The 13,444-nt window shown below is 50.1% G+C and overlaps 2 protein-coding genes across 4 annotated transcripts in view; one reads left to right on the top strand and one right to left on the bottom strand.

Moving 5' to 3' along the window:
* Positions 1 to 1,376: 1,376 nt before the first annotated feature.
* Positions 1,377 to 4,089, bottom strand: LOC130124191 (oocyte zinc finger protein XlCOF20-like). The gene is made up of 2 exons (XM_056293642.1): positions 3,909 to 4,089; positions 1,377 to 3,403 (listed from the first exon to the last, which is right to left on the bottom strand). Exons 1-2 carry the CDS (start codon positions 4,078 to 4,080, stop codon positions 2,403 to 2,405), a joined length of 1,173 nt encoding a protein of 390 aa, XP_056149617.1. The 5' UTR covers positions 4,081 to 4,089; the 3' UTR covers positions 1,377 to 2,402.
* Positions 4,090 to 11,228: 7,139 nt separating this feature from the next.
* rasal2 (RAS protein activator like 2) overlaps positions 11,229 to 13,444 on the top strand; it is a 162,737-nt gene continuing 160,521 nt past the window's right edge. For all 3 annotated transcript variants that reach the window (XM_056293999.1, XM_056294000.1, XM_056293997.1), the window contains exon 1: positions 11,229 to 11,734. In XM_056293999.1, coding sequence (XP_056149974.1) covers positions 11,638 to 11,734 — 97 coding nt within the window. In that variant the 5' untranslated portion in view covers positions 11,229 to 11,637. The remainder of the gene's footprint in view (positions 11,735 to 13,444) is intronic.

Below are 13,444 nucleotides of genomic sequence, written 5' to 3'. Positions count from 1 at the left end.
CAGGTGCAGGTGAAAGTGTGCTGGCAGGTGCAGGTGAGAGTGTGCTGGCAGGTGCAGGTGAGAGTTTGCTGGCAGGTGCAGGTGAAAGTGTGCTGGCGGGTGCAGGTGAAAGTTTGCTGGCAGGTGCAGGTGAAAGTGTGCTGATAGGTGCAGGTGAAAGTGTGCTGGCAGGTGCAGGTGAAAGTGTGCTGGCAGGTGCAGGTGAGAGTGTGCTGGCAGGTGCAGGTGAGAGTTTGCTGGTAGGTGCAGGTGAGTGTGTGCTGGTAGGTGCAGGTGAGAGTGTGCTGGTAGCTGCAGGTGAAAGTGTGCTGGTAGGTGCAGGTGAGAGTGTGCTGGCAGGTGCAGGTGAGAGTGTGCTGGCGGGTGCACGTGAGAGTGTGCTGGTGGGTGCAGGTGAAAGTGTGCTGGTGGGTGCAGGTGAAAGTGTGCTGGTAGGTGCAGGTGAAAGTGTGCTGGTAGGTGCAGGTGAAAGTGTGCTGGTAGGTGCAGGTGAAAGTGTGCTGGTAGGTGCAGGTGAAAGTGTGCTGGTGGGTGCAGGTGAAAGTGTGCTGGTGGGTGCAGGTGAAAGTGTGCTGGTGGGTGCAGGTGAGAGTGTGTGGGCAGTTGTGTGCATGTGGTTGACATGTATCCATGGTAAATCTTGCAGGCATCGCGAAAAATATGCCATTGTCAACAGCACCCGCCAACACACAGGAAACTGGTATGACCGCTGCAGTAGAAACCGGAAGTCAGTGGACAACAGCGATGCACAGAGCCGATTTGGGTTTCTCCGGAGTCATTTACAGACCAAGTCTGTCTGCTTGCACCGCCGAACAGATTAACGAGGAACCTTAAGGAAGGCAGTATAATAGAGCTTAACATAAGCCTGATTACCGTGGAAGATGGTGTGAGTTAGACAAACCGACAATTTGAGAAATTAAATACTGATTTAAGTGTAGATCAGGCAGGAGTCTCCGTGGACTATGATGTTTGCAGGTTGAGGAGAACCTGGAGGGTGGAGGTATGCACTGGAGAGAAGAGGAATGAAAGTCAGTAGGAGCAAGATGGATTACATACAGGGAGGACAGCAGAATGGTGAGGATACAAGGAGTAGAGGTGGCGAAGGTGGATGTAGTGAGACCAGCTATATTGTATGGTTTGGAGACAGTGGCACTGATGAAAAGACAGGAGGTGGAGCTGGAGGTGGCAGAGTTGAAGATGATAAGGTTTTCATTGGGAGTGATGAAGAAGGACAGGATCAGGAACGAGTATATTAGAGGGACAGCTCAGGTTGGACGGTTTGGAGACAAAGCAAGAGAGACAAGATGAGAAATTAAATGCTTGTTGCTAATGGGTCATTATGATAAATAAGTGTGGACCATATATGTGGAATAACTTCTTTTATTTTTCAGCCATCATGAAGATGCTTTGGCACATCCCTCGGCACGTTCATTCATCTGCAGTACAACAACAGAAGTCATCTCCTGCTCTCTGCTGAAGCGGTCAGGACACTGAACTGAGCAGCAGAGCCCATCTTCAGCTGTAAACAAAACTCAGATGTCAGAAAACTGGTACTGCTAACTCGCAATTCAAAAGAGCTGCCTTCTTCAGATTCTACACGGAACCAATCAGCCTCAGCAACGATGACATTTGCGCTGAAATTCACAACATTACTGCCCCCTGCTGGTTTGGTGGTATAATGTTTCCTGTTCCACTTTTGGTTTGCGTGCCTTTCATGAACTCGAGCAGACTTGGCCGGAGCCCAGAGCTGCTGCACCACAGAACGTGTTTCCAAGCCGTTTGGTCTCCTCCGGTGGTGGAGCAGCAGAACATCCCGGCGGGCTGCAAAACCCGATCAGGAAATTCAGTTCCCTCATTAAACGCTTAGAGGTAAAAAGGACATCTTCCTACTTCAAGACTTTACTTCATTAAACTCCAAGACATTCATGCATATGACCCTAGTGTGATTTAATTAGACACTGTTATGCATCTATTTCAGAACAAACTGTTAGTCAACGTGGACTCTGAATACCTGGAAACCAATATGAACCCATCCGACACGTCACCGCTCTGAGAGGAAAGTGCTTCAGATCACTGAAGTAATATTGAATAATGTCTGTTAACGCCATCATGCCAACGCTAGTTTCTCCAAAAGAAATCAGGTGTCTTAGGAGTGAAATGCTCTGGTGTCTGATTTCTAAACAGGTTCCGGTCCAACTCTGTCTGTCGTTTCCATCCACTTTAACAACGGTCGTAGTACTGTCGCATCAGGAAACTCCCTGTTCCATCAGTTCCAACATAAAAGCAACCGGACAGGGTTTGAAGAGACCCTCCAAAGAGGGACTGGTAGAGGTGCTAACTGACCTGTTCCCACCAGTCAGGTTCTGCTTCGGCTGAGCTGGCATCTTTCTTTTGCAGCAGCACTAAGATTTGACCTTTGTGTGACCCTTCATGTGTCGTCTCAGCGAGTAGACGTCGCTAAAACATTTCCCACACTCGCTGCAGCAGTTTGGCCGCTCCTCGGTGTGGATTCTCATGTGGTACTTGAGGGGCGTGTTGAGGGGGAAGCCCTTCCCACAGATGGGGCAGGTGTAGGGCTTTTCCCCCGTGTGTGTCCTCATGTGGATCTTCATGTCCGAGCTGTTGGTGAATCCTTTGAAACAAAACTGGCAGCTGTACGGTTTCTCCCCGGAGTGCGTCCTGGAGTGGCGGATCATGGATGAGGCGATGTTGAAGCGTTTGCCACACACCACGCAGCGGTAGGGCTTCTCCCCCGTGTGTGTCCTCATGTGGCTCTCCATGTTGCCCTTGCGGGTGAAGCGCTTTCCACACACCTTGCAGCTGAAGGGCTTCTCGCCCGTGTGGCAACGCAGGTGCACCGACAGGTCAACCAGCCGCCGGAAGTTCTTGCCACAGAATCCACAGATGTGCACCTTGACGTGGGTCTGCAGGTGCTCCAGCAGGCCCTTTCCGCTGGGGAGAAGTTTGCCGCAAACCCCACAGAGGCAGTGGGCGTCCTCGGCATGCATCTCGGCGTGGTTCAACAGAGAACCGCGGTAGCTGAACGCCATACCGCACACTTTGCAGAAACATGCAGCGCCGTGGCCGTCAGGGTCGTCGCTCTCGGGGGCAGGGAGGTCTGAGGGGAGGCTGAGCCCGGACGGAGCTGCCGGCTCTGTGGAGGTGCAGGGGACAGCCTCTTGGTGTGAAGACTCAAGGTTTATGGGTTCCTCAGAGGGGCCGCCGGAGTCTGTTTGAAGCTTTTCAGCCTTCACCGCAGGGCTGTAGATGAACTTTATGACGTCACAACTGCTCCAAGGTTCCCCCTGTTCTTCTTTAATCCGTGGTGGATCCCGGTCTGCCCATTCGAGCTGTTCTAGCAGAACTTGCTCTTTGCAAGCCGGGCCGGTGACTTGCTGCTCATCTGCGGGCAGGAAGAAAAGCAGGTTTAGCAGATCTGTGACCAGCAAGCAGCTCCCCACGACTCAGCTGAGGACAGGAAGTTCAACCTGCTCATTTAGGCTCGGGGTCAAGCCGCTTGGGAAATGTAACAATTTCAAGCCCATTCTCGTGGTGTATTAATCAACAGGGCCCACGTGCCGTTTCATACCCAGAATAACAAATGGAGCGTGTCCCTCTAAATTCGGGGGCACGCAAGTTTTGAAGGCTTCTTGTGTTCTTGTTGTCGACTGTTCGAGAAAACGACTAACTGGTTCACAAACGTCACGTCACCTGACAAAAAGTGGACTTTGTCAGCAAATAAATAAACCTTCATACCGGCACTGCCGGATAACCTGTCAATCAAAGTCGTTATCTGATAAGCTGTCAATCAAAGTCGTTATCTGATAAGCTGTCAGTCAAAGGACTTGGTTCCTCAGATGTACACCAGCAGCTGCGTAAGCGGGACGCCGGGACGGGTGTTTGTTTACCTGCTCCGCTGACCTCGGGGCTGGTCTCCGGCGGGCGGAGCGTCTGGCGGTTTGAACGGGAGACCTGGTCTTCGTACTCCCGGATGAGCCGCTCCACGATGCCGCAGATCTCCTCCGCGGCCGCCGCCAGCCTCTGGTTGACAAGCGCCTTCACCGTCTGGATTTTATTCATTCTGAGACGGAACCGAACCGTTCGGCAGCTCTGCTTCCGGATGGGCGGAGTGTGCGGCTGATGTATTTCCGGGTCAGGTTCTTCTTCTGGGGAAAATAAAAGCCCGGATCCGCTCCGCGCTGGGCGGCACATGCGCGTTTGGCTTGCAGACGCGTCAGAAGCACGTTGCTCGAATGTGCTCCGGCACATACAAACGTAATTAAAAAAGAAGAGGCGTTTAACTCACTTCAATTAGCATAATTACAGACTATTTACATATCAGACATTCCGTGTTGTTTGTGGTAATTAAGCAAAATGCTGTTTGCGTTCAAGGAAACTGGAATAAAGCCAAAGGGAGTGAAGGCAAAGATGCGGCTGCAAGACATCCTTGTGTGTTTCGTCGCCATAACGGAAGTGACGCTTTTACAACCACGTGGCGACGCTCCCGCCAGCTGCTGTCTTCACTTTTACCTATGACACGATCAATGACACCATCTACCCTAATCTACCCAATTAATTTACCCTAACCCTGATTACTTAATTTATCATAAAATACCCTAAATCACTTAATTCATTTACCCTAACCCTGATTACTGTAACAGAGTTGAAAATGACCTCACTCAGACATTACTTAATTTATCATAAAATACCCTAAATCACTTAATTCATTTACCCTAACCCTGATTACTTAATTTATCATAAAATACCCTAAATTACTTAATTCATTTACCCTAAAGCTAAATTACTTAATTTGTCATAAAATACCCTAAATTACTTAATTCATTTATCGAAAAATAACCTTAATTACTTACTTTACCCTAAAATAACCTTAATTACTTAATTTATCATAAAATACCCTAAATTATTTAATTTATCATAAAATACCCTAAATTACTTAATTAATTTACCCTAAAGCTAAATTACTTAATTTACCCTAAAATAACCTTAATTACTTAATCAATGTACCCTAACCCTAAATTACTTAATTCATCCTAAAATACCCCAAATTACTTAATTAAAAATACTAAAGTAATTATTAATTAACTAATGCTAAATTAGTACACTAGATTAAGGCCAACGTGGTGACAGCTATTTGAAATGTGTGCGACTCTGACTCGGCGGTGTGGATGGAGGGCGTCGCAGTGGTGACGTGTGTCTTCTTCTTCTTCTTCTTCTTCTTCTTCTTCTTCTTCTTCTTCTTCTTCTTCTTCTTCTTCCTGTTCTTCTTCTTCTGCAGCGCAGCGGGTGTGAACACGGCGCTGAAGACGAGCATGAAGCCGTCCCAGCACACAGACGCCGACGTCCCCGCTAGTCCGAAGGACCTTTTATTAGAAGTCAACGTGAAGACCAGCTGTGGCTGTCTGCCCCCCGCCTCATTCCTCTGGGCCGGGTCCTTCTGGACGCGCAAAGCCGTGTCAAGGCTGATACTCTTTACATCTCTTTACATTTTCTTTACATTTTCTTTTCGCGTGAGAAGAAAATCCCCTCAGCCATTCATTACTTGGGATAGGTTTGGGAAAATAAGATTATGAAGAAAGTCAAAACGTATTCGAATGGTGATTTTGGGATCTTCACTTCCACTACTGTTTAGATGTCCACTTCTCAAACCATTTCAGCGATATGTTTGCGTCGTAAACAGTTTTTTCTGTGCTGATACACAATAAAATGCACTACATGAAACCACACCATTTACGGCTGGAGATAAATTGGGGTGGGAGTTCTTGATGCATCAATAAAAACATGATTTTTTTAATCAAAAAATACGTTTTTATTATCAAAAATTTATTGGTTTTTTTTAATAAAAAAAAACCCAAATTTTCTTTTAATCCCATTTAAACGTACACAACTTTATGAGAAACTGTGACGGGTGACGATATTATTTCTCAGCATTTCTACCGTTGCCACTGGCGTCACCATGGAAACCAATGTAGTTTTGTTCAAACGTGCATCTTGTAGTCAAGACGCACATGGGAACGAAACTACAACAACAACAAAAACGACATTGTTTCCATGGTGACGCCAGAGCCTGTACCAGCATACGTTCTTCTTGTCACAGGAGCAGGAAGTGATACGGAAAGTCCCTGTCAGTCATTGTTCCCACGAGACACCAGCAGGAATGCTGGCGCGTCACAGCGTCTGTCAAGTTGTGCGCGTTTAAACGGGCTGAGAGAACAAGACGGAAAGACCCCCCACGCAGGGCCGAGACAGGTCCGGAAGTAGCCATAACACGTCAGCAGTCTCCGGGCAGGGTTGACCTGTGGCCTGGAGGTGGCGCCAGAGAGGCCAGAAGAGTTCGGTCGGTCCGGAGGAACTCGACGAAACTCACCCAGATTGTCTTCCAGGTTTAAGGCTTCCTAATGGGATTTGGAGTGATTTCTCTCTTCTCCCCCCCCCCTACGTTTTAAGTTACACAGCGCACCCACACCAGTTTGTTTCTCTTTAGAGTGGGAACCTAAAAACAGGTTTAAACAAAACCCAGCGCCAACCCAGTTTTCTCAGGGGTTTAGTTGCGTGTCGTCATCGTCCCCCTCTAGATGTTAGACCGATAGGACATGAGACGGAACATGATGTGGAATCCTTGAGTCAAATCCACCGCACGGGGAACAGCCCCTCTTGTGTTCCCTCGCTGCTCTGCTCAGAGTAAACCCATCAGACCTGAGGCCTGCAGGCAGGCAGGCAGGCAGGCAGGCAGGCGCCCGAACAAAGAAGACATTATGCTTGAACTTGGTCAAACAAGTCTCTGCTTCCACACAGGACGCAGTCATTCCAGCAGGGCCAGCCGGGAAGCTGCCAGGGATCTGCTGTCCCCATGCTCGACCTGCAGGCCTGCACAGCATGCAGCCCACCACAACTAGTAGTACATTACACCGCAGATAGAAGCTAATGTCCCAAACTAATGCTCAGTTTCTATTAGAACCACAGCAGCTGGCTTCACTGGGGATCTGATCGTTAAAGCTGCTTTCAACACAAACACGACCTGACAGGTTTTGTAGGAAGTCAGTCTCGTTTTGTTAAACGACTTCCGCTTTTGTCTTGGCTGTTCCTTTTCTCTTGCACCTTTACATGTTGCCTTTTTTCTTTATCGCTATCGTTCATTGTTGTTATATTGCCCAAACAGCGTGTTGTTACCTTGTCCTGAAGTGTTCACATTGTTAATTGTTTTAGTTTTACTTCTACAATATCACCCCCCCCCCACAGCCTCTAAATGGGGAACGAACTTCATAGGAGGAGCCGGTGTGGAGCACACCAGCTACATCTGCAGAACCATCTCCCCAACTATACTTGTAAATGATGCTAATATACAAACACTACCACACTTTTATACTAATATATTAATATCATATTCTATAGAACTACTACACTAAGGCATATAATAGTCTTTACAAATAATATTATACTACATACAGAGGAGATATATACATATAAAGTCTACCGAGCAGGGTTTTGTGATGTAAAAAAATTAGAGCAACATAAACCATGTCAGAACTTTTCCACCTTTTATGTGAAATTGCAACCTGTGAACATATGTGAAAAACAAACTGCAACCTTTAAGTAAATAAATGCTAAACTTACAAAAACCTGGTGGCGTAAGTGTGCACATCCCTAGGCTAATACTTTGTTTAAGCACCTGTTGATGTTACTGCGGCGCTCAGTGTTCTGGGGTCAGTCTATCAGCTTGGCACATCTTCACTTGGCAGTATTTTCCCACTCGTGCCAAAACGTTGTAGATCCGTCAGATTGTGATGGCATCTCCTGTGCACAGCCCTCTTCAAGCCACCCCAAAGATGTTCTACTGGGTTCAGGTCTGGGCCTTTCCAAAACACTGATCTTTTGGTGAAGCCATTCCTTTGTTGACCTGGGTGTGCTTTGGGTCATTGTACTGAAAGGTGAAAGTCATCTTCATCTTGCTAGCAGACACCTGAAGTTTTTGTACCAAGATCGACTGGTATCTGGAGCTATTCGTGATTCCCTCCATCCTGACTAAAGCCCCAGTTCCAGCTGAAGAAAAGCAGCCCCACAGCCTGATGCTGCCCCCACCATGCTTCACCATTGGTCTGGGGTTCTTCTGGTGATGCGCGGTGTTGTTCTTGTGCCAAACATACCTTTTGGGATTATGGCCAAGAAGTTCAACGTTGGCTTCATCAGACCAGAGCACATATTGTGAGCACGGTGGAGCAGTGGTTAGCGCTGTCGCCTCGGTTGTCCAACCTTGGGGGTCATCCCAGGTCGTAGAGTTTGCATGTTCTCCCCATGTTTGCGTGGGTTTTCTCCGGGTGCTCCGGTTTTCCCCACCATCAAAAAGACATGCATGTTAGGGTTAATACTCCCGTCTGTGCCCCTGACTGAGGCAAGGCAGGAAGAACTGGAGTTGGTCCCCGGGCGCTGCACGGCGGCTGCCCACTGCTCCTAGCTACACAGCTAGGATGGTTAAATGCAGAGCAGAATTCCTCACAGGGATTAATAAAGTATCTCAAAATCAGATCTTCCCACATAGTTTTGGGAGATTGGATGTATTTTTTTGCAAAATTTAGCCAGGCTTGTATGTTTTTTTTTGTCCCGTGTGAGTAGTCTTCAGGCTTGCCACCCTGCCCCATAGCCCAGACATGTGAAGAATATGGGAGATTGTTGTCACATGTAGGGAGCAACCAGGACTCACCGGAAGTTCCTGCAGCTCCTTTAATGTTGCCGTAGGCCTCTTGCAGCCCACCTGACCAGTTTTCTCTTCGTCTTCTCATCCATTGCGGAGGGACGTCCTGTTCTTGGTTATGTCACTGTTGTGCCATATTTTCTCCACTTGTTGATGATGGTCTTCACTGTGTTCCACGGTCGATCTGATGCCTCGGGTATTCTTTTGTACCCCTCTCCTGACTGATACCTTTCAACAATGAGACCCGGTTCATGCTTTGAAAGCTCTTTGTGGACCACAGCTTTTGCAGTTGGGTGCAACCGAGAAGATGTCAGGAAAATCCTGCAGGAACAGCTGAACTTTATTTGGGCTTAATCACAGCCACTTTAATTGAGGGCAGGCGGACACTGACCACCATTTAACATGAGTTTGAATGTTGCAGAACTACAGTTCTGCACATCACCCTTGTTCTTGAAACTCGGTACCAGTATGCTTCTTCTCCACTCCTCCGGCATCCTCTCACTTTCCAAGATTGTGTTAAACAATCTAGTTAAAAACTCCACTGCCATCTCTCCTAAACATCTCCATGCCTCCACAGGTATGTCATCAGGACCAACTGCCTTTCCACTCTTCATCCTCTTCATAGCTTCCCTCACTTCCTCCTTGCTAATCCGCTGAACTTCCTGATTCACTATCCCTACATCATCCAACCTTCTCTCTCTCTCATTTCCTTCATTCATCAGCCCCTCAAAGTATTCCTTCCACCTTCTCAGCACACTCTCCTCGCTTGTCAGCACATTTCCATCTCTATCCTTCATCACCCTAACCTGCCTCACATCCTTCCCAGCTCGGTCCCTCTGTCTAGCCAATCGGTACAAGTCCTTTTCTCCTTCCTTAGTGTCTAACCTGTCATACAACTCACCATACGCCTTTTCCTTTGCCTTTGCCACCTCTCTCGTTGCTTTACGCTGCATCTCCTTGTACTCCTGTCTACTTTCTTCGTCTCTCTGACTATCCCACTTCTTCTTTGCCAACCTCTTCCTCTGTATACTTTGCTGTACTTCCTCATCCCACCACCAAGTCTCCTTGTCTTCCTTCCTTTGTCCTGAAGACACACCAAGTACCTTCCTAGGTGTCTCCCTCACTATTTCTGCAGTGGTTGTCCAGCCATCTGGCAACTCTTCACTACCACCCAGTGCCTGTCTTACCTCCTGCCTGAACTCCACACAACAGTCTTCCTTCTTCAACTTCCACCATTTGATCTTCGGCTGTGTCTTCACTCGCTTCCTCTTCTTGGTCTCCAAAGTCATCCTACAGACCACCATCCGATGCTGCCTAGCTACGTTCTCCCCTGTCACCACCGTGCAGTCTCCAATCCCTTTTAGATGGCGCCTTCTACATAAGATATAGTCCACCTGTGTGCACTTTCCTCCACTCTTGTACGTCACCCTGTGTTCCTCCCTCTTCTTGAAATATGTATTCACCACAGCCATTTCCATCCTTTCACAAAATCCACCACCACCTGTCCTTCCACGTTTCTCTTCTTGACTCTATACCTGCCCATCACCTCCTCATCACCTGTTTCCTTCACCAACAAGCCCATTGAAGTCCGCTCCAATCACCACTCTCTCCTCCTTGGGTACCCTCTCCACCATGTCATCCAACTCACTCCAGAATTCTTCTTTTTCATCCATCTCACACCCAACTTGCGGAGCATATGTGCTGATAACATTCAGCAATAAACCTTCAATTTCCAGCTTCATACTCATCACTCTGTCTGACACTCTCTTCACCTCCACCACACTCTTGACATACTCTTCCTTCAGAATTACCCCTACCCCATTTCTCCTCCCATCCGCACCATGGTAGAAGAGTTTGAACCCACCTCCGATACTCCTGGCCTTACTCCCCTTCCACCTGGTCTCTTGCACACACAGTATACCTACCTTTCTTCTTTCCATCATGTCAGCCAGCTCTCTCCCTTTACCAGTCATAGTGCCAACATTCAAAGTTCCAACTCTCACCTCCACATGCCTACCCTTCCTCCTCTCCTGCTGCGTCTGGACATGTCTTCCCCCCTCTCCCTGTCCTGTGCCCAACAGTAGCGTAGCTTCCACCAACACGCCGCTGGCTCGTTGGTAACCCGGGCCTCGACTGATCTGTTACGGAAATCTGATTTATGATCTGCATATTTGATTTGGCACAGGTTTTACGTCGGATGCCCTTCCTGACGCCCCCCCCCCCCCACATTTATTGGGGCTTGGGACCGGCAGTGAGAGTGCCCTGGCTTGTGCGCCCTCGCCGGCTGGGCTGTTGCACATACACGACACGTTCTTGTTTCTAGTCACCTTTCCTTCCGCGACGTGCTCGTTCCTCAGGTACGTCTCCGCGGAAGGTTACTTTCATAGCCGCGGTGTCCGCAGGCGGAAATCAGAGCTGACTTTCAGCCCCCACCCAACCCCGCCGCCGGCCGCGCGCGCGCACCCTGCCCCGCGCTCCCGGCCCGGGGCAGGGTGCGCGCGCGCGGCCGGCGGGGGGGGGATAAACGGTCGCGGCTTCGCGGAGTGAGAACACCGACGCATCCGACCCGCACGCGGCGGGGGCAAGTCCGGCCAAACGCCGAGGATTTACCCGCGGCACTTCAGCCGAGCTGCCCCCCACCTCCCCCCCACCTCCCGGGGGGCTGGAAGAAGAGGAGGTCCGGCTTCGCCGTTGGGAGGTGGCGCATTTAACGTTGAGAAAGTGAGGAATGAGAGAGAAGCGTCGGGGCTCGGCGGTCCGGGACCGACGCTGCGAGCCGTCGGCTAGCGAGTAACACCGCCCAAGTCCCCGTGGCGGACCCGAAAGCGGGTCTCAAGTTCCTAACCGACCGGTAAACCACCGGAACTAGTCCAGCGCTCGTCAACTCGGACTCGGGGCTCCTGCTAGCCGGATTGGAGGATTTTCCAAACATGGAGACCGACTCGGCGGCGGGCGACGTGGACCCGCTGGTGGAGCGGATCCTGGCCGACTCTCTGTGCCAGCAGCAGGGCTGGGTCCGGGTCTACGGTAAGAGAGATCACGAGAAACTAGAAGTCCTCTTCTACAAGTTGAAGCGCCGGGCGCTCTGCGTGTTTCCAGCCGGCTGGTCTCCGCGGGAGAGAGAGGCGAGCCTGCCCGGCGGAGGAGCCGGGGCCAGGCCGGGGCCAGGCCGGGGTCAGAGGCTCCTCCGCCGGGCAGGCTCGTGTGGTTGGACCGCTCTCGTCCACACACAACCAGCCGTCACTCAGCGGCACGCCGCGAGCGCGAGGTGCGGAGGAGGGGGTTCCTCTTTGCTGAGGTCTGGGTGGAGATGAGTGGAGTCCGCAGGACGTGTTGAGTGAGGGGCAGTATATTTTGTGTTATTCGGGAGGGAGGGAGGTGGGGGGGCATTTGTTCTTCATATCTGGAGGTATTATTCACTTTATACGGCAGGACAGTGAAGGGGACGCGGGGACAGGATGTGCTGAAGTCCCCCTGTGTGGCCGTGACAGGGTTAGAGGCCAGTTGGAGGTGGTGTTCTCCCACCATGTCCTCCCATCACCGCTACACACCGCTGTGTTGGGATAAGGACAAGTCTGGAGACGGAGTCGGGGTCTGTGGCTGTCAGGTCCGTTTGTGAGACTGACAGGAAAGCTGAGGGGTGACCAGCCAGGTTGTCATGACGCGTTATTGTCATGCCATGTGACAACTAACACAAAATAAGCATCTACTTTTTTCCTTTTTTTGCTTGGGGTGGAAATGGGGCTGGTCAGGTCCAACCATGGTTGGAGCACGGTTGGTCCATGGTTGGAGCACGGTTGGAGCATGGTTGGTGCTTGGTTGGAGCATGGTTGGTGCATGGTTGGTCCATGGTTGGTGCAGGGTTGGAGCAGGGTTGGAGCAGAGTTGGTGCATGGTTGGAGCATGGTTGGTGCAGGGTTGGAGCATGGTTGGAGCATGGTTGGTGCATGGTTGGAGCATGGTTGGTGCACGGTTGGTGCATGGTTGGAGCATGGTTGGAAGAGAGCGAAGCATTGAAATGGGGTGAATGTCCTGCTTGTATGAGCTTTTGTGAATCCGCACCCTTCACTCAGATGTTAGACTCAAAGGTTTTGGTTGCTTCATCATTTAGAGGGCCACAAAGTACTGGAACCTGGTCTATGTGTACCGTGCTGATGTTAGCCAGATAAACGAGAGCGTCACTGGACATGGAGGTGAAGGTAGCCTCGGATGATAACGTTTAAATGGTGGTGTTGGGTGGAGTGATCTTGGGTGAGGCGGGAGCTTGGGCTATCCGGTGTTGCTGGCGGGCCGTGGTGCCGGCGGTCCAGAGGACGGATGCACTAGCTCCTGTCATCTGCAAAACACAAAACGGTCCGGATGTTTGCTCTCACCCCCCTCCCTCCCCCTCCCTCCCTCCCTCCCTCCCTGTCCGGGCCTGGATGACGGGACGCGGTAGGACTGTGATGTAAGCAGCTTGTTTCTGGGAGTGATCTCACCCAGCAAGACTTCGGTCCTGGCAGCGGCCCCAGTCACTGCCATCCAGAACCCAGACGCCTCAAATAAAGATGTCACAACTTAAACAATGAGCGTTTGTTTCCCAGACTGCTTTTGTGAGCACTCGCAGAAAACATCCAGGCGTAACAGCACAGCCGTGCGGCTTTTTTCTTTGTAATTCGAGGTAGCTTGGTTATGCTTGTATTTTGGTCAGTTGGCTGAGGCAGTGCTCCAGAGTGACGTCATGAGAACAAACAGTAG

Source organism: Lampris incognitus, chromosome 14 (assembly GCF_029633865.1).
Source record: "Lampris incognitus isolate fLamInc1 chromosome 14, fLamInc1.hap2, whole genome shotgun sequence".
In the NCBI taxonomy this organism is placed as follows: domain Eukaryota; kingdom Metazoa; phylum Chordata; class Actinopteri; order Lampriformes; family Lampridae; genus Lampris; species Lampris incognitus.
This window is presented reverse-complemented; position numbering and strand designations above follow the sequence as displayed.